This window comes from Pyrus communis, chromosome 12 (assembly GCF_963583255.1).
Source record: "Pyrus communis chromosome 12, drPyrComm1.1, whole genome shotgun sequence".
Taxonomy (NCBI): domain Eukaryota; kingdom Viridiplantae; phylum Streptophyta; class Magnoliopsida; order Rosales; family Rosaceae; genus Pyrus; species Pyrus communis.
The window spans coordinates 19,692,848-19,718,277 of NC_084814.1; the positions used below are offsets into that span (position 1 = coordinate 19,692,848).

Here is a 25,430-nt window from a genome sequence, read left to right on the forward strand (position 1 = left end):
AATGATGCCCTTCATGACAGTGTATGCATGGCACAGAGAGCTCCTAAAGATACCTTACAATTCACGAACCCAATCCATGATGACGATGGTGATGCTTTTTTCAATTTACATGCAGAGAGAGAAGTGAACGCGAAAACACAGAGCTTCCCCTCAGGGCCTCTCAATTTCTACAAATCGTACTTCCAAAGTTGAAACCAAAAGAGCAAGCAAAAGAACCCTGAGACTTTTACGTGACATGTACACGTACCTACCTGTGCACTCTGGTTCTTGCACTTCGCTTTTAATCGCCAAAAGGCATTCTATGTTGTGATTCTTCTAAAAATACCAAACTATTTTAATCTATATGGGAAGGACATTTAAATTAATGAATATAGTGCAAGAAGGTATAGTGTTTTACTTAATTCACTTGTGATTTTTTTAAAGATCTTTTAAGTAATGAGTCACATTACATTTTTCATTAACAATGTTCTGAAAATCGCAAAACGGTAGTCGATCGCAGAAAGAAAAATCACAATTGTTTTAGTGCCTATGCCTCATTTTAGAACACTCAATAAGTGGAGATGATGCTCACTTTTAGTTGTTAGAGTTATGTAGTTTACTTAAACTTGCAACTAAGGATGATCAAATCTTAAATATATCAACACATGCCTTTTAAGGGAAGGGATCCCCATTTTTCAAAAAAAATGGGGATACCCCTCTTGACCGTTAGATTTGACCTTAATGAAATTCTGTGGTTGAGATTAAATCACAAGTCACAGAATCTCAACTGCAGGATTTTATTAAATTCAAATCTAACGGTCAGGAGGATGCCTCCATTTTTTTTTTTTGAAAAATAGGGATCCCTTCCTTTAAAGGCTTTCTATATCAACATGTGACGGATGTATATGTGCCCCAACTGTCATGCAAAAATGCCTGTCAAACGACAATGTGACAATCTTGATCGACCCGCAATGCAAAAATAGGGTAACCACAAGTGCTGCTAACCTCTGTAGAGATCGAAGTTTTCTATATTATTGTGTGTACATGGACCAACACTAGGGAACCTAAATCTTCGTCGACATGGCCTAAACGATTAATGGGGGACCTTTAGTCTCCAAGGACATGCTCTAAGAATAGGGAACCTATAGCATTGACGGTGGTCCTAATTTGCTTCTACTAAGGAAACTCGTCTTAATTAATCCCTAATTACAGACCCATGTTTAATTTCTGGATAACATTATCACTGAGTGTATATTGGCTTATATAATGATTGACATGTCAAATGATACAAAAGAGTACCAGTACTCCTGTTTCTGAAAAAATTAAAGTCGTAATTTTCTTTTGAAGTCAAATTTCCGTTTTGTAAAAGAATAGCACTATTTATACATCACTTTTTATCACTCACACACTTTTGTTAATTTTTATTCATTGATCTTCTTCAATTTGTTCATTTGACGGCCGAAAATTAAGACAGATGTATGAAAGGTGAAAATAAGTGTAGATAGCAGCATCCCTTTGTAAAAATGTGTATGCCATATACCCTGTGACAGAGTTCAGCCATATATGATCTTGGTCAACTTATTAATGATCAAATTCGCGGAACTCTTATGCAAATACAAGTGCGTTTGTACCATTAGATTGATGGATCACCTTTCTAGATCAATGCTACATTGTTTAAAAAGTTTCCGAACACAATGCGAATTCTATTGGAAGCTAAGGAACTTTTTCTTTCAAAATAGATGAACCCCATAATCTCAAAAAAGAAGCTAGGTACAATTGCAAGGATGAGGGGCTAGGAGAGGCATATGCTTTTGGTAGAACAAGAAAAAACGTTGGACCATAATTTCAAGACAGAGGCAGTACTTCACCAAACTGAAAGACATCATCACAGCTAGCCCTTTAGCTCAAATAATTGCAGAAGAAAGAGAAGCAAATTAACGGTGAATGCTCAGTGTTTCCTCTCTTTCTTATTTATTTCTGTTTCTACTGATAGTGATATTTTGTCATTGATGACACCCGTCGATCGGTTGCTTTTAGTTTCTGACTGCATAGTGCGATTGTTTCTGCTCATGTACATGGACATTTTAAATCACATTTAACCAAATTGCCAGTACAAAAATGCCCCAGCTGGTAACATATTATTTCACATTAAACCAAATAGCCGGTACAAAAGATGCACCCGCCAGTACACACTGAAAATAGCATGCTAACGATCAAGTCATATAATTTACAGTATATGATTTAAATAAGAAAATCTTTTTAACATTATTCTTAAATAATATATGGCCATAGTTGATAATATAAGCTTAAATCCTTATCAGCTATTCATCTTTTTCTGTTTCTCTTTTATTTTATTTTCTTTTCATACACAACTGTATGTATATTAGAGTAAGAGAGAAAAAAGAAAGGGATTGATGAGATAAGACCGGTGTAGAGAAAACATTTGCATGCTTATGAGTTACCAAAAGATTTTATACACCTGTTGGATGTGTCTCCCTTCTCTCCACTCCCCCCTCCTCATCTTTATATATGCCACTTCCCACTTAGTTTCTCACAGAAAACCCACTTTTCTTAACTTGCTCTCTCTCTCTCTCTCTCTCTCTCTCTCTCTGTCTTCCATATATCACTTTCTTTCATATAACACTCTTAACCATTTTTCCAATTTTTCAAAAGCTCTCTGTTCAGATATAGGACACATGGCAGCCTTTTCATACCAAAATCCCCACCACCCTTCTCTCCTTGACTCAATTTTCTTGCCCAACTCTCCTACTACCAATAACATCAACACTGACAGTAACTTCTCTCAATCTTTTTACCCATCTGAGCCTTTAACCCAGGAAATTCAAGCTGATAATAATTCAAGAGCCGTTGAAAGCAGCTGCACTATGGATCATAGCTCTACTAAGGTTGCTTTTAGTGACAATGAGAATGATCCTTCTGTGACCAAAAACAAGAGCACAGAGTCCTCAATTGTTGTGGATGTGGATAGGCTTGAAATTGGTGATCAGGTCACTCAGAAAGTGACTCCTATGGGCAAGAAGAGAAAATCCAGAACTGGATCATCCTTCAATTCTGCTCAATCCAAGGTATTTTCATAATCTATTATATATACATGTAATATACGAGCCGTTTCTTAGCAGGTATCCCGCTTTATTGTAGCAAAAAATCTTAATTGATAGGAATTTGGGGAGTGGGGTGTTTAATGGTGCTGTGTTCCATTAGGGTACTAAAGAGCAGAAGGGAAAGAAGCAAAAGAAGATTGATGGCGGTACCAAGAAAGATGAGGAAAAGAAGATTAAATCAGATGAAGAAGACCAGGTGAAAGCAAGAGAAGGACCTCCAACTGGCTACATTCATGTTAGAGCAAGGAGGGGTCAGGCTACAGATAGTCACAGCCTTGCAGAAAGGGTACACAAAATATGAACTTTCATTAAACATGTCCAACAGTTTATGTCCCAAAATTGCTATTGTGCCCACCATTTTATTATATCTCATAATTGTGTATTCTTTTTTTCTCTATTTCATAGGTAAGAAGACAGAAAATTAGTGAGAGGATGAAGATGTTGCAAAGACTTGTTCCAGGCTGTGACAAGGTGGAAAACCAGCTGCTCTCTCTTGCTTACTTGCCTTTACCCTATATGTATATATAATGTAATTTTCCTGACTAGATTCATGTGATTGGTTTTTTAAAATAAATTAGATAACTGGAAGGGCAGTCATGCTGGATGAAATTATCAATTATGTTCAGTCCCTACAAAATCAAGTGGAGGTACTGTTTTAAATATATATAATATCCACACACATGTTAATTTATGATCTTTATTGAACATTTGATTTAACCAATTTTTTTTCTTTTTCTTTTTAGTTCCTCTCAATGAAACTTGATTCTTCGAATCCAATGTTCTACGACTTTGGAATGGACCTTGGTGCTTTGTTGGTCAAACCAGAGGTACATAGTTAAAAAGGATCAATTATGTTCAGTCCCACGTCACAACGTTTTCAAACATGGGAATGAAAATCTTCTGTTCTTATCTCATGGGAATAGAGACACGAGATTTTCATTGTCAAAAAATCTAATTCACGAACCAAAAAGTACTAATGTAATAACAATTTGGTTTTTATTGTTTTCCATGCAGAGATTGTGTAGCATGGAATCACCATATCAATCTGTGCAAACACAGCCAACACCTTTTGCTGATACATCCATCGACATCACCGCCACCACTGCCGCTGCCGCTGCCGCCTTCACCACAAATAACAACTGTCCTTTTCTAGACAGTTCAGCTTCACTTCTACTTCAAAGGCCAAATACCTTCTCTCAGGTATATATTTCTGACCTAATTTGTTAACCCAATTTCAATTTACCTTTTAAAATATCACTTGAACAAATGTTATTCAATGAATTATTAGTTAATACTATTTCTCTAACCTTGAGGTTCATGGCAAAACATATATCATTTTCAGGACAGTGAGAGCTTGTTGTGGGATGTGGAAGATCAAAGACAAAGCTTTCTTAATCCATCTGGTTTCAGCAACAGCAACTTGTGTTCTTTCAATTAATTACAAGGCAAAAAAACTGCCCCTCAAGCATACCAGCATATGGTTGGCTCTCATTTCCTGTCTCGTACTTAAAAAAACAAGTACATAATTATACACAAATTGATAAGATAACTAGTTAAATCAATTTAAAACAAGTACCATGTACTTGTGTTTATTAATTAATCGTTGTTCGAAACTTCTATTATACTCCAATGATTAGATCTTAGTCATTGAATTCTTGATGAATGATCCGATTGCCAAAATCCTTGTGTAAAATACCGAAGCGTACCCTAATTTTGTATATTGTCCACCTTGTTCACTCATATAACTTAGAAAGCACTCTTCTTTTTTCATTGGTCTTTCCAGTTTGTGAGGAGACAAGAAGAAAGCAGCCAAAACAGAGAAAAACAAAACCCAAACATGGAAAATGAATCAAAGGCTTAAGGTTGTTTTTTTCATCGGTTCCATTGGAGTCGGAGCTTGGAACATGAATAAAGGGAAGCTAGCAATACCGGTGGATGCAGAAGAACACAGAGAACGACAGATAGCAACCGACCAAAAAAAGACCATATCTTTTTCAAGATCACTTTGCCTTATTTTATGCAATGCACAACTTCCAAAGTAGCCTAGCTGGAATTTTAATATGTAAAAACAGAATATATATGACCGTTTAATGTATTTGACCAATTCCTGTGGTTTCAGCTATTCTAGTTATTTCAGTTATTTTTTAACCTTTGTTTTTGTGGTGCGTGAATTGAGAAAGTAAAACCCTAAAAGTAGGGTTGTTTGATTCTGTTCCTGTAGGTTAGCAGTTCGACATGACTGGTTATGCAGTTGTTTGTGGAATTTTTTGGTATTATTTTCGCGTTATTGTGAGACTCAGGTTTTTCTGAGGACGTGAGGTTAATTCCCCCCCGTCCATCGACGTAAACGTAACGGTTCTAGGCAGCAGAAGCATCTGTTGAATGGAGCAGTCTCCCTTTCAATTTTTCTTTCCCTCCCATTCATTATTTGAACGGTCACAATTAAAGTATGTAAAAATCTTGTGATCACTAATTTACAGAGAAAGAAAAAGAAAGAAGGTGAGAGAGGAGGAGATAAATTTTGGAGAGAAAAAAATCATACTTCTTGTTGAACATAACTGACCTACATCTTATTAACCTAAAAAAAAAAAAAAACATAAAATGCAGATTGACTGGTATTTATTAGGCTAAAGATTTATGCATTCTCAATTTAAAAGTGACAAAATTGTTATAATGTAGGTATACTAATGTCTTGGGAGTTTCATCTTTTGGGGTTGCCGACCCAATCCCTCCAAAATGTCATCCGTTAGATTGGTGTATCTACCACCAAATAATCTTTACTCAACTTTACATGCGTAGGTTATAAGCAATATAGATTCACATTAGGGCCGTGAAGGTTATAGCCCTCACTCACCATTTTTACTTCCTTGAAGTTGCTTAATATTTACATTGATAGATCCTTTGAGTACGACCTTCATGAGGCAATGTGTTTGACAAAATGCCTTTGAGACGGCGGGCAAAGAAGCAAACTAGTGTCCATGGTTAGGCATACGAGCTAGCTTGAAGTCGTCATTATAAGTTTTTTTTATACAACATACGGCCGATGCAGTGGGAATGAGAGAAATGGAATTCAAGACATCGGATATAAGTGAATATCTTAACCAACTGAGTTTTTTAATCAATGTTGGTAATATTTAAGACATATTTCTTCAAAATCAATGTTCGAGAGCCTTAATGTTTGCTCTTGTCAAGTAAATTTCATAAACCCGCACACTGCTTGGAAGTGATTGGTAAGAATTCGAGAGACTGTTCATACAATTTTGCAGAGGACCACATTCATTGATGTCTTTGAATTGTTCAGGTCATATGACAATGATAAGCTGGGTTGCAATTAAATGATTTTACCAAATAGACCAAGCAAGAAATAATTGTTCTGGTAGTAACTGAATCTAAGAAGTAAACAGCCCCAAGAAACATGGCTAGACTCTATTGAAATCTGTGTTTAAAATATTCACGAAATTGTCGATAATTAAATATTTTTATAAATTTGCATATCTATACGTTCATGTATATCGATATTTTAAACACTGATTGTAACAATGTTTCACCAAATGAATGACAATAGGATTTGGAAGAATATATATATATATATATATATATTTAAACATAAATACAAAACTCAATCATCGATATATGTTATGCACAGATTTTATACACAAGCAAATTCAATCATCCCTTAAAATAAGACATCTTATACAATGATACGTTGCAGAATTTCTCTTAACTTGTAACAAAAAAAAAAAAAAAAAAAAAAAAAGAAAAAGAAGAAGAAAAATTATTAATGCAGATAATATCTGACATTGGCCTCCCATACTATCTTGCAGTTAATATTTGGTCACCCATTATGAAATAAAAAACAAAAATTACACTTGACTTAATTATAATCATCGGTTGAGTTGAGTTACTAATTTACAATATATGGCCCACTAAATAGTAGATATCCATAAATATCATTAGTGACAAATAGCTTAGTTTTGGAAATTCTCCTTTTTAAAAAAGGATACATGCTTAAGTTAAGTTGGTTCTACATATATGGAGGAAGACAATGCATGTGGTTTTTGTGTTCGACCTGATTTTTACGTTGACCCACATGTTGTATTGTTAGTGGCAATTAGTCGGACACATCCAGTCTACTTGCATTGTTTCACCTCAATAAGAATTGCATATCCTTTGTCGGACACATCCAGTCTACTTGCATTGTTTCACGTCAATGAGAATTGCATATCCTTTTGGAAGAAGTCACTATAAAATTAATTTGCAGTATGAAAGAATAGTTCAACTTCTCTAAATTCTTGCATGGTTTGATCCCTTAACAATGTGGAACTTACTTTTCTTATTGCCAATTAATTTTATGGTGGAACTTCAACATTCTTCATGGTATAAGAGCAGGTTGGCCTACTTGTGAAGCCTAGCTAACAGTCACACCGACTTTACGTTAACCAATTTGTATTGTCCACGTGTTAAACTTGAAAATTCGCCACAATTGAGGGTGTGTGAGAACACAAGAACAAAGTCCCATATCAGTTAGGGACCAAACCATGCAATAACTTAAAAGAAGTTGAACTATTCCTCATATTGTTATTTGATTTTATAGTGGAATCGCAACTTTCTTTACTTCTAAAACACATCAAACTTCAAACACAGTTAATTAATTAAGAGCATTCACATGTAAGACGTTTTGTGGTGTTCTCCCAATATATTTTGTATCAGAAAAGACGCGTATAGTTTTGTAGGCCAGTTCCAAAAAGAGAATAAAACTAAACTATTGTTTGGCAATTATGTTGTTCAATATTTGTCCGGGCTTCCAGTCCCATCTCTTGAAGTTGTGGAACATTGTGAGGACTAGAATCAAACTGATGGATGAATCCAAACTTTGATTATTGCTTTTAATTACATTTTTTTTTAATCTTTCACAGGTGTTCATGAATATAAATAGAAAAAGCATATATGTTTAATTTATATGACATTAGTTGGTGTATTATTTAATGTGAAAATTGATGTATACAAGGAACATTCAATGAGATAAATTCATTAATTGACTTGGCATGTACAGTGCATATCACTTGCCACATCAAATAAGAGCTTGTTTGAATGTGCTTTTAAAATGACTAAAAGCGCTTTTGGTGAAAATGTTTTTAGAACTAATTTTTGGTAAAAATGCAAGTAAATTCTGGGAAAGCGCTTAAAGTGCTTCTTGGAAGAAGCACATAATTGAAGTGCTTTTGGAATCCAAAAACATTTTCTCTAAAAGCGCTTTCAGTCATTTTAAAAGCACATTCAAACGAGTTCTAATACACCAATATGTAAAAATGTGATCTCTGTAACATTTTTGTACTTATCCCCAACCCAAGGTGATCGCTACCCTCCCTCCCTCCAATATTTTGCCACGTTTTTATTTAACAAATTATGGTTATCCATGCATTTTAATTTCACATTCTCATCTAGTCCTTCTACCCTATATTGTCTGCACCCAGTGGCAAAGCCAATTAGGAGCAATGAGGTGTAATCGCATCTCTGGTTATTGAAAATCGGCTTTAAGAGCGAGAATCCGCCTCTTTGATTCCTCTAAACCTGCACGGAACGATTCGGTTTTCTACTTTTTCCACGCCCACAACAACACGATCTTCTTCTCACCCTTTCATGGATTCTTGTGATTGTGATTGTGATCGTGACCCCCCATTTGCTAAGATCTCTTATGGCGTTCATGAACACCAACAACCACGGTCCATCCCCATTTTAATTTTTTTCCTTTTCTCTCCAAATATTTAATATTTCTGCTCTTCTGCTTGTTGGGTTTTTTTTTTTTTTGTTTGTTTGTTTGTTTGTTTTGTTTTTTTGTTTTGTTTTTTTTTTGTTTTTTTAAGATAAAAAAAAGGTATTTTGTTTGTTTCTTTGGCAGAGTTGACCAGGAGCTTGCATTTGTATCAATTGGATAAGCCGCTTCTAATCTTGATGAAATTTCCAACTTCTCAAGTGCTCCAAGGGCATGCATGTCAATGACTGATGGGTCTGCATTTTAGCATTTCATGAAAATTCACATGTTGATTTTACATGCATTCTTTCTATTCTTTCAGTCTCCAAGTACCGTTTTCATTCTAATATTTAGTCATATATATGTTGTCTCTCAGTTTTTAATGTTTTTCACGGTTTTGTTCTTTTGGTTCGGGATGTTATTATTTGTGTTTGTGTGTTGTGTTTGAGATTTACTAATTGCAATAATACCTGATAACAGATTTTTAAACATGACATTAGAATAATAGCTTCATGTTTAGAATTTGGTTATTTATATTTTTTAAGGACCTTTTATTGTTTTAAATTTCGTCTCTTCTCCTAATAATTCTTGACTTCGCCATTATCTGCAGTAAGAACAAAATTTTACAATAAAAGTTCACACCCGCCCCATAGCAGAAAAAGAAAAGGAATAACTACCCCATACCAAAGGAACAATACATCAACGAGGCTGATTGTATATCACATCTTCCACCTATCCTAGCTTCTATCTTATTCCAAGCACTGAAGTAGTACTTTCTTCAATTTTGTTATAGGACATCTCGGTTTTTTTTTCCCTTTTCTTTTCTGCTATGGTGGGGCATTAGTTTTTTTTTTTTTAAATAAACGATATTATCTACGCTAAAACGGTGATACATTTATTTTTTATATTTTGTTCTTACTGGACTATAAGAATGAGGACTGGTTGAGAAAAATTAAAGATTGCAATCAATTATTAATTAAGGAGAGAGAATAAAAAAAAGAAGAAGAAGAAATGGTAAGTTTTATTATTTTTAATTCATTTAATTAGTTTTTTTTCACACAAATTTTCATTAAATGCATAGATAATAATAGGTTATTAAATAGACATGTGACGCCACTTAGTACTACGGTTTAGGGTATTCCTCTTGACCTTTAAGTAAGATGCTTTAGGTTCGATTCTCGCTAAAGGCGAATTTGAACCATATTATTGTTAACTCATTGTGAGGCTTAGCGCACTCCCCCACCCCTTAATGTAGCTAACATCGTTTGTTTAGAAAGAGAAAAAAAAAATAGACACGCGACAAATTTTGGAGGGGTGGTAAGTTTTAACGGCCACCTTCAGTCGGGTGGAGTGAGCAAAAATGAACTCACACACACACACACACAGAGTAATGTTAGGTAGACCAACCTTTTAGATCATATTTGCAAATCACTTGATGTAATCAATAAAAAATAAGCATGTTAATCAATACTTAAATAATAATTCAATCATCAAGAACTATGTTATAAGATATATAAAATTTGATCTAAATAATGATCACCCAAACATTACCAATTTTATCGAATCATGACCCATCATCAAAGGAAATGTTGGCCTACAAAATTTAATTTTGTTTGGTATGCAAACGATTGCTCATTTGCCACTTGTCACAGCTGAAACAAGATAGCACTTCCACAAGGATAAATTTTTCAATGTGAACGGTACACAGAGTGGTACACCACGTGTCATTATACAAATGGTGAGATATGTGTGTTAAAAAGTTAATTACTTAAAAAATAAAATTTCCCACCGCTTATATAAAAACACGTGGTGTAGCCTCCGTGTTCCGGTCACAATGAAAATTTTCTCCTTCCATAGGTAATCAGCTCGGAAAAGATTAACACCACACCAAAAATCTAAAATCAAACTTTGGATAATCTGAATCTTATTATCCTTAAGAACTAAGACATCAACGGAACCCTTTCATATTTCATTCATCTCATCTTTATAAAATATGTAAATATGCGGGTTTCCCACTTTCGGCCCCAATAAAACAGTATGATTACTAATGTAATTAGTATTTAAAGGAGTTTATAACATTCGAAGTATAAATTCAATTAGAAATTGATTTTAAAAGATTTTAAAAGCTGAGGAATTTGAGGGAATTTGAGATATTTTGTAATGCATTTTAAGTATTCTTTAATCTCACATACCATTTAGTACTACGGTATAGTGATATTCTTCTTCATTTGTAGGTGAGAGGTCTTAGGTTCGATTCTTGCCAAAGGCAAATTTGAATCACATTATTGCTAGCCTATTATGAGACTTAGCCCACTTCCCACCCCCTTTGTAGATAATATCGTTTGTTAAAAAAAATAAAAATATCACCTCTCTCTTTGAAATTTTGAGTAAGTTCACTCAAAATATTACATAGTCTCCTAAAATTAACTTTTTAAACAATTGATGATATCCACACTAAGGGGGAGGGGATGATATGCTAACAATAATGTGGTTCAAATTCGCATTGGCGAGAATCGAATCTAACCTCTCACTTACAAGTGAAAAATAATATCATTAAATCGGAGTACTAAATAATCTCTTTAAATCAATTACATTCTATAAAAATCTCTTAAATCTTAATCGAATACACCTCTTAGTTTCTAACTTCCATATTCCACTAAGTTCTAAGAATTCACTAATTATAGTAAGTGGACGCTCTAGGCAATTAATCTTCATTGTCCCCTTCTAGTGGAACAATGAAAGCATTAGCTCCCAAACTCTCCAGCTAGCAAAGCCAATGCTACGTACACGTATAAAATACATTTATGCGAACTTTGCCGTGACAAGTCAGACATCTAAACTAAAAGATAATCGTCATCTATCATACCAGCTTACTTTAGAAGAAGATAGAAAGAAAATAATTAGGTCCGCAGCTTACTTGCTAGCTAGGTCGACACTCTTTAAATCTGTCATATCCCATGAAAAAAAAAAAAAACACTTGGCGGCAAACTAAGCTCTGTATATATGCGAAAATAAAACATTTGGCAAACTAAGCTTCGTATATAGGAGTATGATTCTCTCATCTTCTATTTCCATTCATTTTCCTTCCTTTCCCTCATACTATATTTTTTGTATTATTATCTCTATAAAACAATTAATATAAGATGTTGATGTAATTTAACCATAACCGTTCAAGTAGAAGGGGAGAGAAGGAGAGAGAGATTACGAAAGGAGATAATTCTCCTCGCCATATATATGCAGGAAGAAACTTTATCATAACTAATAACACTAAGTAGCAAATATTTATTGTATATATAGTATACATTTACGTGGTAAACATTTATAAAACAAGTGAAGCCCCTAAGACTATTTCTTGATTGCAAGAGAGAATCAGTCCCGTAAGAGAAGAACAGGCGAAGCAATCAATCGTAATGCAGTATTCGATCCAAACAAAATACTAGGTCTTGCTTTTTCTTTGCAAGATACAGAGGTTTTAGGTGCCATGTAAGAGAGCGTCTTATATACTACACTTGGAATCCGGTGTTTGTAAAATGGGAAGGGGTAACAAATCAGAGACGGAGATAGATGAGTATTATTGTGCCTGGAGCTGCACGAACGCATGACTCGTTGCCGGATCTCATAATTTCTTGCCGTGTACGTAGGTGGGCAAACACCTGGAGACTTCACTTAACTTTTTGCGTCATGATCATGTATATATATAACAATGCATGCCCCGTCCAGATCTGAATGCAGCATGACTAGGTAAACCAACATCTCGTATATTTGACACATGGACATATTTGACGCTAAGAAATAATATTAGAGTTGCTAACCCGGTCCTCATATTAGAGTTGTTAACCCTCGAAGCCTTCAGCTGGTAAACCATATCTTTCCTTGGATGTATCCAAGGGATCTTATAAAAGAGTTGCTAACCCGGTCCTCATTTTAAGGTCCTTAAGCGGGACTAAAGTTATGTCACTCGCATGCATTGTTATTGTTTACCTTTATTATGCAAGCTGAGTCAGTGGCTCTATGGATTAATACATCCGTTGAGAGAAGGATTTACATGAAATGGATTTACTACCATATGTGTCCTTTATCCTATACTGCATTGTCAAACAAATTTTTCTCTACATGACAATGGATTATTAGATCGGAACGTTACATAGGTAAACTCATTTCATATAATTATTCTTATCCGTAAGAGTTTGAATTTGGGTTGGGGTTCCAAATCTTAATCGTTTTCACACCCTAAACCCATTATGGGTAGACAGCTACTAAACATTAGATATTGAATTGAAAACGATTTTCATCATCACCGTCACCGCCGATCACCATCGTCAGATGTCAATGTGTGATTTGCACACACATTTACATAACACACACACACACGCATATGATTGATGAGACTCAACAAGAGGCTCAATTAAGGATTAGAATTATTTCCCTTCCTCTTTCCATCATCTCTTATCACATTCTCTACTTTGTCTTTCTCTTTCTATAAAAAATTAATATAAAATATCGACGTAGCTTAATCATGACTGTTCAAATAGGAGAGGATGGAAGGGAAGGGAAAAAAAGAAGGGAGAAAATCCTACTCCCTTAATTAGTGTACCAATCACAACTTAATTAATGATTAACATAATTTGCGTGTTCATATTGGCTATAGCAGTACAGTCACAGATACGTGATTACTCATGTGTAGACCATCATGCCAGCCCAATTAGATGTATACATATCAATACGTTTCGCTTATGACCAGCTAGCTAGTCACTTGAAGTTGATGTCACTGAATTTGATTTGATAATTTTCTTCATTCTCTGGATAATTATCGACATGAATAATCATGATTACATTAATTATTTAGAAACTAGCGAGAAAGCTGCTTTCAAGTTGTGCCTCCAGCTACCAAGTACGAAGATCTCATTGTGGGGATGACAATTGTCGGGCATCCCATTTCAAATTATGCGACTTTGAATCGGTGAATCGTATATCAATTTTGGTTCGACAATGATACAATCAATCACATGCATATGTAACTATCTATATATCTTTATAGGGTCGGATCACATTTTAGTGAACCCCACTTCGTAATGTATTCAACAATTCGAATCGTTTATATTTTAAGTCTCCTCTCAAATATATCATATCTACAAAAAATTACCAAAATCTGAAACAATATTATCGTTGGATGAAGGGTTTAGGGTTTTTTTGGTAGAACCGTATTATTCTATTTTCTTCATTGCAAATAAATGTCTTAATGATTTTGGATTTGTTTAATTTTTTGCAAATATGATCTATGAATGGTGTCCTAAAAAATTGACGGTTCGGATCGTTAAAATATATTACGGAGTGAACCCCATAAAAACGTGTCAAAAACTATGTAAAAAATGTGATGTCATGAATCCACCTCATCTGTATATATTTATCCTATACACTAAAACATATATAATTTCTCATCAAGCTAGATTAATTACTGATGTACTCCAAAATGTTACATTAAAATTAAAAAAATGCAAGTTGTGAAGAGAATAAAAATTGAACCCTAATTCCTAAAATATAATATATTTTTAGCTACCAATTATTGAAAGAAAATAATTTGAACAATTCAACAAGATGTAGTGTCACGCCTCGATCTTGATATACATCCAAGATCGACACATAATGTCACAAAAAATCCGTATCTCTAACATACCTCGCCTCCGGCTATGTATAAAGCACCATTCAAGGTCCAAATGCGTAGTAATTTTTTCGTATACTTTATGGCTGCATCTAACCTCCTCATTAGATTGCTTACATACCCTAAATAGGGATCAAGCCATACGTAATTCGTTATTCACTAAACTCCGACACTTATCCCAGTACGTTTTAATAGGAAAACGTATCATTCCTTAATTAATCAATTATTTGGACTTGATAAGCATGAATTAATTCATTCAAGCTACATAACGAACCTACATGACGTTCAAGATTTACATTCCATCAATCATAAAATCACTATGTTTTCAACATAATATCGCAATCCAAAACATGTAATATATCAAAGGATCAACAAAGCACAATATTTTCCTCTAGTCACATTCATTAACTAATCTAATCATATTAATAACAATTATATGCAATTATATCCAACATCATACAACAATCACTTCAATCAACCAATTCCATGAATCAATGAGGCACGATATTAACATTTGATTACGTTAATCAATCAACAAGATCATGTATCACCTCACAAAATTTAATAAAAGAAGTCTATACAATTCCCCACTTAGATTATAAACAATAACATGGTAAATCTAATTTATAAACACGATGCCTATTGTGAGCAATTACTATTCACTTGAATTTAAGGCTGGACTAATCTTGTGGAAATGAGCAAGAGTAGGGATTCTAGACCTCTCAACGTAATCCAACTAAAATAAAATCGTCTATCGAAATGTACCAAGTACAACTAATCATCATCACCCCTAGTATGCATATGGTCCCCCATTGCGGATATACCAAGCAGAACCATAAACATGATCTAAACGTGTTGGTAGTGATCACCCATTGCGGATATACCAAGCATGATCACTCCTAGCAGTCCCCCATCGCAGATATACCAAGTATGATTGTATCCTCTAGCTTTAGGTAGTGATCACCTATTGTGGATATACCAAGCATGATCACCCCTAGAATACGTATGATCCCCCATTGTAGATATACCAAGCAGAACTATATGCATAGTCTAACATGTGGTCCCCTATCGCGGATATACTAAGCAGGACCATGTCCTAACTCTAGGTAGTGATCACCTATCACAGATAAACCAAGCATGATCACCTCTAGAATGTGTATGGTCCCCCATGGCAGATAAACCAAGCAGGACCATAAGCATAGTCTAACCGTGCAGGCAGTGATCACCCATTGCGGATATCCTAAGCATGATCACCCCTAAAATACGTGCAGTCCCCTATCGTGGATATACCAAGCAGGACCATTCAAGTAACACTCATACCTGGTACAATCAGTTTAACACACAATCTACCCTTACCTCAATCCCTATGATTTACAACGTAGACACCTACACTATCAACTTCTCATGTCCACTAACTATCTTGTCATACAAGCATAAAAATTCTACATAATACTTCTAATAAGATTCTAGGTTCACATCGTCATAAAAACAATCATACACATCATACCAATCATACAAATCAAACCACATTTCATAAATGTTTTCAAACTACAGTCGAATCACAATTAATACACATAGATCGATGGCTACAAATAAAAATAACAATTCAATAGAAATCACATTTAATAAACAAGTATAACTCAATATGGTGCCACTTGTACATAAATTAAGACACACGTCATCACGATGAGCCCATTAAGCTTCATGAATCTCAACAACACACTAAGATAAACGACACGTTAGAATAATTCAAGCTAGTTGACTAAAAAGTCAACCGTCAATCAAGGTTGAGGGTAGGGTCCACAACCCTAGTAATTTAATCCAGAAGATTCGCTTATCAAATTTCTGATCCGTAACTTCTCAAAAGTCTCTTTAATTTTTTAGAACAATATCTTAAAATTTCGGAACGATTCAATTGTTGGATTTCCGACAACCGCTAAAATTACGTGACGGCCGACGTTTAGTTTTACAAACTTAGGAAATCAATCCGAGAAGATCAGTATGTCAGGTTCCTGATCCGTTAGTTCCTAATATCCTCAAATATTATGTGCTATAACGCATTAAAGTTTGGTGACGATCCAATGGTCGGATCGTTAATTCATATCATGATCAAGCGATGTACCATAATGAAACTAGGTTCAAACAATCAAATCACATAAAGTGGATTCGAATATGAAATCAGGACATCTAATTTAGCTTAAAATAGCATCGTCAGCCAACTGGCCACGTGCCGTCGTGGGTGGTGGTTTTCGGCAATGGAAACCCAATTACGAACTCCAAAAATTACCAAATTTAAAAAAAATGTAGAACTCATCAAGGGGAAGAACTTTCATACTTGGGCCGAAGTCCAATTCGGCCGGAAAACACTTGAAAACTGCATTGACTGCCGGAAACCTTTGAAATGGGTGTTATCGATTCGACCTCCAATGCCTTCACCACTGCTTGGGATTTGTTCCTGGGGTTGAGGTAAGTCTATTCATGGTGGGGATCAATGACAATAGTTTTCGAAATCATCGAAAAAGGAGAAAATTTGCAGGAAAACCCTTGGCTCTTTGTGGCTTCAACCTGAAAAAAGTGGGTGATAAAATGGGAAATCTAACAACACCAAGATGTTAGGCTCGTCGAGACCTTTCCATGGACATGAAGATCACCCAAAACAGAAGTCGGACGAGGGAGATACGACCTGGTCAAAATTGATCGTTCGCGGGTCGAAATTATGGTCTAGTAATATCACATTAGTTGGTATTAACAGTTGATGTCTGTGTTGTGACTTAAAATTATGGTTTAGTAATATTTTTCTTTTACTTATAAGTAAGAGGTCTTAGTTTCAAATTTCAGAAATGACAAGTTTGATATCAATTTATTCCCCCTCCTTGTAACATAAATATAGCGTTGTACCAAAAAAAAGTTGATGCTCATGGTGATAAACAAAATCATGATGGATTTTTTTCATCTTTTACTTATGTTTTAAAATCTTTGTGGCATTTCTAATTTTTCGTTCATTATTCTCACTAAGAATGTGACTAAAAGCTCGAAGAGCCCACTTGATTGCTTCTTATTTTTTTTAATTAATACATACGATATTATCTTCGCTAGAATTTGAACTCTAAACTACCATAATTCTAACCATAGATCACAAGGCGATGACTGACGTGCTCAAATCTCCTTACAATTTAGCTTAGTCTAAGGTGTCATGGGCCTAGGCCCAGACATCAATTAAGCTAAAAGTCCGGCCCGTAAATTTGGGCCCCATTGAACTGGGCCACTTACAACTGCAATTACGCGGGTCTTCTTCGTCCTCCTTTCCTGTTACTCGGAGCACAGTAAGCACAAGGAGCAAGAAAGCAAGGTGGGTTCTTCTCGAGAGATCCAGAGCTCGCTCGCTGAGAGGTAGCAGTTCAAAACCAGATCTTCAAATTATCAGAAACACGCAGGGAGCTTCGCGTCGCCAAAAAGTTTGAAGCTTTCGAAGCCGATGAGGCTTTTGCGGTTGGCGTTCGTGGTTTCTGTACTCTTCGGATTGGTCGCCATTCTCATCTACATCATCGGCGTCGCCGATCTCTGTATGCTTCTCTCTCTCTCCCTCTCTCCCCTCTTTCTCTCTGTACAAGTTTTGATTTTGTGTATGTTTATGTGTGTGGCTGGAATTCTGTGATGCAGATGAGACGCATCGGCTTACGGAAGAAGATGTTGAGGCGCTGCATTCTTTGCAGACCGGTTTCCAGAAGTGTGTGGTGAGCCGTCTGGAAATTTCTTTTCTATTTTATATGTGTGTGTGTGTGTGTGTGCACGTACCAATTGAAACTTCTGCTCTTTTTTTGTATGTGTTCTGAAAAAAATTATATGTCTTTTGGTTGGTAGAACATGGTAATGTATGTTGAATTGAGGTACTAAAAAATGGGGTTTGTTTGTGTTGTGAGAGATTTCGGAATGTTGGGGATGTCATATTCATATGATTGTGATGCAGGCTGCAAATGGATTAGGTTTGCAAGCCACGCTCGGTAAAGATTACTGTCAAGTCATAATGCAGTTTCCTGCTGACACCATTCCTAAATGGGTGAGTTCTTTTTCCTGGTTGAAATGTTCAGCATTTGAAAATGCGTGTATTTGGCATTTGAGTTGGGAATAGGGATAAGATACCGTAATCTTTAAAATGAAAAGAAAGGGTGTTAAACTAGTTTTTTTGTATTGATTCGTAGTCTCTTTAAGCAATATTGTTTAGAAGTTGGAATGTCTTGGCATCTATTTGCCCTCTGTTTTGGTTGTAGACTAATTTAAGTCGCTCCCGTGGGCTAATCTATTCTCTGAATTTTATGTGTAAACAGAAAGATATTAAAACCGGTGAGCTTGAAGGCTTATCTTATGAGTTTGATCTTTGTGAGGCTGTGGCTACATGGGAACAGGTTAGTGTTCTATCACTCGTAGAGATATGCGATCTGACATTACTATGTCATCAAATGAGATATGCAACTGTGCATGTTGAAATCAATTTCTTCTTTTTTGTCTCGACCTTTTCAATGTTAAGTTTGGTTTTGTTTTATGCTTTACAATTGATTTGTTATTCAGTGAGTTGATTGCTCAGGTGCGGAATAGTACCACAATACTGACCAGGGAGTTCATTGACTCTTTACCAAATGGATGGGAGGATTATGCGTGGCGTAGGATTAACAAAGGAGATCGCCTGTTAGTACTGCTCTAGATACTAGTTTCAGAATGAAAAATAATTGGATGAACATGTAGTTGATTTACTGTATTTCTGTATTGCAGCAACCGCTGTAAGAACAAGACATTATGCGTGGAAAAACTTTCACTGGTACTCCCTGCAACACCACCATATGTTCCACGGATGTTTCGCCGATGTGCTGTGATTGGAAACTCAGGAGATCTTTTGCAAACAAGGTTTGGAAAGGAGATTGATGGCTATGATGTTGTTATTAGAGAAAATGGTGCACCAATTCAGGTCAAGCTGATTCTTTTTAGAAGTTTGGAATAGTGATGCTTACTTGACTTTGAGAAATCTTCTTACTTTTTTGTTCTTCTGCAGAACTACACTGAATACGTGGGGAAGAAATGCACATTTCGGCTTCTTAATAGGGGATCTGCTAAAGCTCTTGATAAAGTTGTGGAGTTAGACGGTATGGTAAATGGTCCACTTTGTTGTAAGTATGGCATATTTACTGGAGTAAACACTAAGTAGTAAACACTAAGTATAAAGTTATTGCAGAGTCAAGAAAGGAAGTATTGATCATCAAAACAACAATTCATGACGCCATGAACCAGATGATTCGGGTTTGTATATTGTTATTCAATAACTTGTTGTCTTGACTTAACACTCAACCAAGTACTTGTTGCTGCATATGTTTGTTTTACCTGCAAAGAGTACTGATGTTTTGTTTGTACAAATTTTGATTGCAAACTGCAGGAAATTCCAATAAAAAATCATGTATATCTCCTGCTAGGTGCTTCCTTTGGTTCTGCCGCAAAAGGAACTGGGCTCAAGGCTCTTGAATTTGGGCTCTCTATATGTGACTCAGTAGATATGTATGGTTTCACTGTTGATCCGGGATATAAAGAATGGTAATGAAAAATTTTCTACTCTTTCTGCCAACATCTCCTACAAAATGCTTTCTCACAGATTTAAAATGTTTACCTGATAAAGGATTTTGAAAATATTTTTTCAGGACTAGATATTTCTCAGAAGCCCGACAAGGCCATACTCCTCTACATGGTAGGGCATACTACCAGATGATGGAGTGTTTGGGCGTAAGTGTTTAATTTTCTCCTGTTGTCATTCTGTAACCGGCATATACAAGCAATATTAGTAGAATTTTCTTGAAAGCGCTATACGGAGGAAGAAACCTCCTTTTATGGATCTCAGATGGTAACTGTTTTAGCCAATAAATTACAAATTGTTCAAATAAAGTTTCAAGAGTCCAGAACTATAGCGTCTTTTGTTTGTCTATTTTAGAAAAGTACTTACACCTTCTGCTTATTATGTGAGAGAAATGGATAATTTGTACTGGGTAATTTTTCTTATTTGTTATTGATACATTTTATTTCTCTTTGTTAAGCTTATCAAAATTCATTCGCCTATTCGAGCTGATCCAAACCGTGTTGTGCAATGGGTACCAGAACGAAGTTTAGTAACTGCTGCTAGAATTGCATCCGAGAAATTGTTGAGGTAACATACAAAATTTATTTATTTAATGAAAAAAATCAGATTCATTCTTTAAAATGTGCAGCTGTTATCACGAGCTTGAGTTCGACCAAGATTGAGTCATACATCTTTATGAATCACACATATCGCTATTACAGTTAGGAACTTCTGATGCAACCCTACATGACCGTCCCAGTAAGAGGATAAGTACTATTGTTTGTAGTCAGCTGGCTCGTTGCTACTGAATATCTCTAAACTCATGAAATAAGTTAATAAATAGAGTAAGAGAAGAGGTTCCATTACATTGATGGAGCTTAAAATATGCAAGCTCTCCTCAATATTCGGTTGTTTATGTAGGGAACTTCTATTCGTCATGTGATGGTTTATCTTTCTTGTACATTTCTGATTTTTAGTTCTGCAATGTGTTGAGGGTTTTCTGTTTTTTCATTATATTGTTCCACTTCAAAGTGGTAATTGTGCTTTTGTTTATGTCTATAGGAGGATTGGAGCAGGGTATGTAGATCCACTGCGTATGTGTTCAATTGTAAAGAAGCAAGTCAACCTAAAGCTGACATCATTTCTAAGTCTAAGAAAGGCCGCTATTGACCATCAGAAATATGTGAAAAGTGCAACCTTGTACCCTCTGGAGCGTAGTCCTCGGCATGGTATGCTTTGCACTGTGTGAACCATATAAAGTTGAGTTTACTAGACTGTTCCTTGCACCGAAGCAACTAAACAAATCAGTCAACCCAATTTCTTGGTCCAAGCGCCATACTTAAGCTAATGTACGTAGAAACGAGTAGCAGCTCAAAATTGTTCAGGAAGGAGATCAACAGGAGCCTACTCAGTGTAGAGTTTGGAAAGAGCTGTAAGTTTTTCGGCACCCTGCATTCATCATAATATTGATTTTTCCATCCAAAATGAAAATATTAGGCTGAGATATGAAGATTCAGTCCGTAGCGTCAGTTGACAGTTTGTTTTTCGGAATTAGCAGTGTCGTATATGAGGTTTTACAAATGATTCTTTGGACACAAGACAGGCCATGATTTATATAAATTCTCTTGTTTCTGAAAATTCTGATCCAATAGCTTGTATGAACGGGAAAAATGCAATTCAAATAGCATGAACTTCTCGTGTGTGCAATGCTTGCCACTTTTTCTGACGACATAGTTGAGTACCTGCTGTTATTTTGCTTTTAGATGTACTTGCAGTTGACTGGTTACAAAAAATTTCTTGAGGGAATCGAAAATACTTGGTTTTTATGTTTGGATTATTTTTAATTAGGGACAAATTACATTTTGACACGTGAAATTTTCTTTTTGTGATTTTGACAAGTCACTTAAGTACATGTGTTCACATCGTGAAAGCAACTTGTATGAAACAGGTTCATCGTCCCGTGACTTCTTGATCCAATAATATTCTGCCATGTGGAGAAAGTCTTACACATGACATGACATTTGACATTATTGGACTTGGATACCATGGTGATGCTGAACCCGTTCGTCTTTCTCCCACTTCATTTTAAACGCAAGGATTGTAGCAGTGTTCTTTCTTGAGTTAAATGTAATTGAATGAAAGAGGGTAGATGGAAAACAACCTCATTCTCTTTACTTTTGGTCTATCCTTTAGATTCCATACCCCTTTTACTTGTTTCTGTTCTTCTGTTGTTTGTAAAAATGAGAATTAGTATTATTATCTAGTGATATTTCAGAGGGCGAGTTTTGGTGCAACAGAAAGGTTGTTCCTTTGTGACTAAGAGATCACGAGTTCGAGTCGTGGAAATAGTCTCTTTGCAAATAGTACCTAAAATTATGGATCCATCGATTTTGGAAGAATGTCGAGGAACATCTTAAAGTCTTGAATCCACAATTATTTCCATGGAAATTATAATTTCTTGCATCACAAGAGAACATGTGATGGTAAATGCAATTTTTATACATAATTTGTGTTGAATCATCATCTCTCTCTCTCTTCAAACAAGAGACTTACATACAAACGAAAATTGGAAAAAATCTTATATGCAACAGGTCCACCGCTCTTTTCATTGGAATGGAGAGGGACCAGCAAAACTTGCCATTCAAATTTGGAATCCATCTTGGACCTGGAGTGGATAATCGATGGATACACCAAAAAAGGTAAAAAAAAATAAACATAATATTGGCAAAATAATGAGCAAGATAAACTTCAGGCAGCTTTTATTGACTTTTTTAAAAATTCAGTTTTACTTTTCATACTTGTTATCTCTTTTTAGTTATTGGATCGAATAAATTGAAAAAGAGTAATGCTAAAAAGTTTAATAAAAAGTGTATGAAAAAGAAAAATAAGTATATGAATAACATTATTTTTCCAAAATTTTTTTATGAAAAACAAAAACTAATAAAAAAATTCACGACAGAATAATTTTCTAAACTGTCAATAACAGTTTTTAAAGAAGGAATCACAGCATAATATTTTCATGTGCCATTTATGAAAATGAGTATTTTTGCTCGTCACACTAAATTTTGATGTGTATTTACTATACATCTAATTACGTGTCATGTGTAATTTTATTTAACTCTGGTTAACTTTTTTAAAAATTTAAAAACTAACTCTTAATGTGAAAGTTAACGATTTAAGTGAAAAAACACATAGCACATAATAATATATTATGAGCATACATCGTAGTTATGATGGCGAGTAAAAATGTTTCTTTTATGAAAATTTTGATTGATTGAGAATAAAGATATCTTGTGGTCAATGGGACATTCTCATCTGATAATAACATGGAGAGAGTGACAAGTGTCACCCTCCTGTAGACTCCAACACGCCTTCTCTCTCACCCCCAAACCCCCAAAGTTTCTCACTCATCACTCACTGAAACCTTCACCTTCTCTTTCTCTCTCCCTCCCTCATCAATCACTTCATTTACTTCACAACACTCTCTCTCTCTCTCTCTCTCTCTCTCTAGAAAACGACCAAAAGGACAATCTTGTAGGCACATCGAACAGCACTACATCCCAAAGGCCAAAGAGCACCCTTTGCTTCTCCCCCCATTTTTTCAATTAACCAAAAAAAAAAAAACACAGAGAAATCCGGAAAGTTCGAGTCTTTGCTGAGAGAAACTCAAATCCCAGCAAATAAAATTGGATTTTAGGGTAAAAAAAGGAAAATAAAAATTGGGATTCGATGGCGGAGATTCAACCGCAGCCGGTGAGTCAGATCAACGGCGGAGGGCAGTTCTTGATGGGTTCATCCGAGACGGTAGGATCGAAGCGACAGCGGAGGCCCAGCGTCCGATTGGGTGACATCGGAGGAGACCAGCCGTACGATTCGCAGGTCCGCCGCGCCACCAAGCAGTGGAAGTTCCCGCCGGACCACCGTAAAGACGCCAACAAGTCCTCAAAGATTCGACCTTTAACGAATTTGAGCTCCGTTGGGGAGTTCCATGATACCCTAGACGGCGAAGACAGAGAGGGCAATCTTGATAGTGTTGCCATTGGGAGCTGGAAGGTCAAGGACGCCAAGAAACGGGCTTCGAACGTCACCAAACGGGTCAGATCCAATTGGGTATCTTCCAAGATTGACGAAGGTGGCGGCGGCGGTGAAGGGGACGAGAAATTCAGTGGTGCAGAGGACGTTGATGAAGGGTATCATCGGGATTTCGATGTCGAAAACTCGGAAAGTCCTTTGAAAGAGCAGAGCCCAATTCATAGTTCAGAGAATTTGGGCGTGGTTGGGCGTGCCAATGGAAGGGAGCTGCTTTACCATGGAAGTAGAAGACCCATTAGGACTAGGATTTCGGAGGGTAGGGACAACCATGATGGTATTGAGCTATCCGGGCCGTCGGATACTGATGCCAGGGATTGGAATTGCAGAGGGACAAGTGGGGATAGAAATGAGAATGAAGGAAGAGAGAGGTGTGGGGAAGATGGGGTTAGGGTTTGGCTCAATGGGTTAGGGTTAGGGCGGTATGCGCCGGTGTTTGAATTTCATGAGGTGGATGATGAGGTATTGCCCATGTTAACATTGGAGGACCTCAAGGATATGGGGATAAATGCAGTTGGGTCCAGGAGGAAAATGTATTGTGCAATTCAGAAGCTTGGGAAGGGATTTTCTTGACTTTTTGCTTTTGTGACTGTTGGCAAATAAAACACCGAAATCGAAAAAAAAAATCCCCAGCCATGTCAATGTAAGAGACATGCCTGCAAGTAAAACTGGTTTGGGCTTTTTGGTTATATTTTCACTCTCAAATCTCAACTCAGTAGTATTTTGGATGAGTAGATTTTGTTTTTGATTGCACTATTTGCTCTCTTTTTCATTCTTTCGATGCAGTACAATTTCAGATCCTTATACTTCATTTTGATAGTAATGCTGACTAGTTGTAGTCATCCGTTGATCATAGTGAGACCGAGATGAGATACGTTGTTTTCTTATTTGGCTGTAGCCTTTAGAACAGAATGGGTAAGAGAAACGCCTAGAATTGGTTACAGGAAGGATCAATTGTGATATCTCGTTTCCGTTCATTATTTCCACCAAGCATGTGGAATAGTTTTGAGCTGATGGCCTGTCTAATCTATATAATGATTTCCTAGATTGCCTTCTGTTGAATTTAAGCTTACTTATCTATTAGGCCTCCTGTTTTTATGATGTACAGAGTTGTATATAGAAAACTATGTTATCTTATTGCTGCATTCGATTTTGGGTGATGCTGCAAAGCATTCCGCACATTTGCAGGTTTTTTGCCGTAATTGTGGCATTTATTTGGAGCCAGATTTGGTTAGT

The 25,430-nt window shown here is 36.0% G+C and overlaps 3 protein-coding genes across 3 annotated transcripts; all 3 read left to right on the forward strand.

Moving 5' to 3' along the window:
- Window positions 1-2,531: 2,531 nt before the first annotated feature.
- On the forward strand, window positions 2,532-5,311 carry LOC137710973 (transcription factor bHLH137). The gene is made up of 8 exons (XM_068450154.1): window positions 2,532-3,065; window positions 3,202-3,387; window positions 3,507-3,572; window positions 3,680-3,748; window positions 3,845-3,928; window positions 4,116-4,301; window positions 4,444-4,581; window positions 4,885-5,311. The coding sequence occupies exons 1-7, from the start codon at window positions 2,676-2,678 to the stop codon at window positions 4,537-4,539; spliced, it is 1,077 nt and encodes a 358-aa protein (XP_068306255.1). The 5' UTR covers window positions 2,532-2,675; the 3' UTR covers window positions 4,540-4,581; window positions 4,885-5,311.
- A 12,429-nt stretch (window positions 5,312-17,740) lies between these two features.
- On the forward strand, window positions 17,741-21,834 carry LOC137710377 (sialyltransferase-like protein 2). The gene is made up of 12 exons (XM_068449335.1): window positions 17,741-18,075; window positions 18,173-18,246; window positions 18,480-18,569; window positions 18,838-18,915; window positions 19,095-19,195; window positions 19,280-19,472; window positions 19,557-19,647; window positions 19,737-19,801; window positions 19,935-20,089; window positions 20,194-20,275; window positions 20,584-20,693; window positions 21,168-21,834. The coding sequence occupies exons 1-12, from the start codon at window positions 17,988-17,990 to the stop codon at window positions 21,352-21,354; spliced, it is 1,314 nt and encodes a 437-aa protein (XP_068305436.1). The 5' UTR covers window positions 17,741-17,987; the 3' UTR covers window positions 21,355-21,834.
- Window positions 21,835-23,293: 1,459 nt separating this feature from the next.
- LOC137710379 (uncharacterized) lies at window positions 23,294-24,883 on the forward strand. The gene has a single exon (XM_068449336.1). It carries the CDS (start codon window positions 23,835-23,837, stop codon window positions 24,765-24,767), a length of 933 nt encoding a protein of 310 aa, XP_068305437.1. The 5' UTR covers window positions 23,294-23,834; the 3' UTR covers window positions 24,768-24,883.
- The last annotated feature ends 547 nt before the right edge of the window (window positions 24,884-25,430 follow it).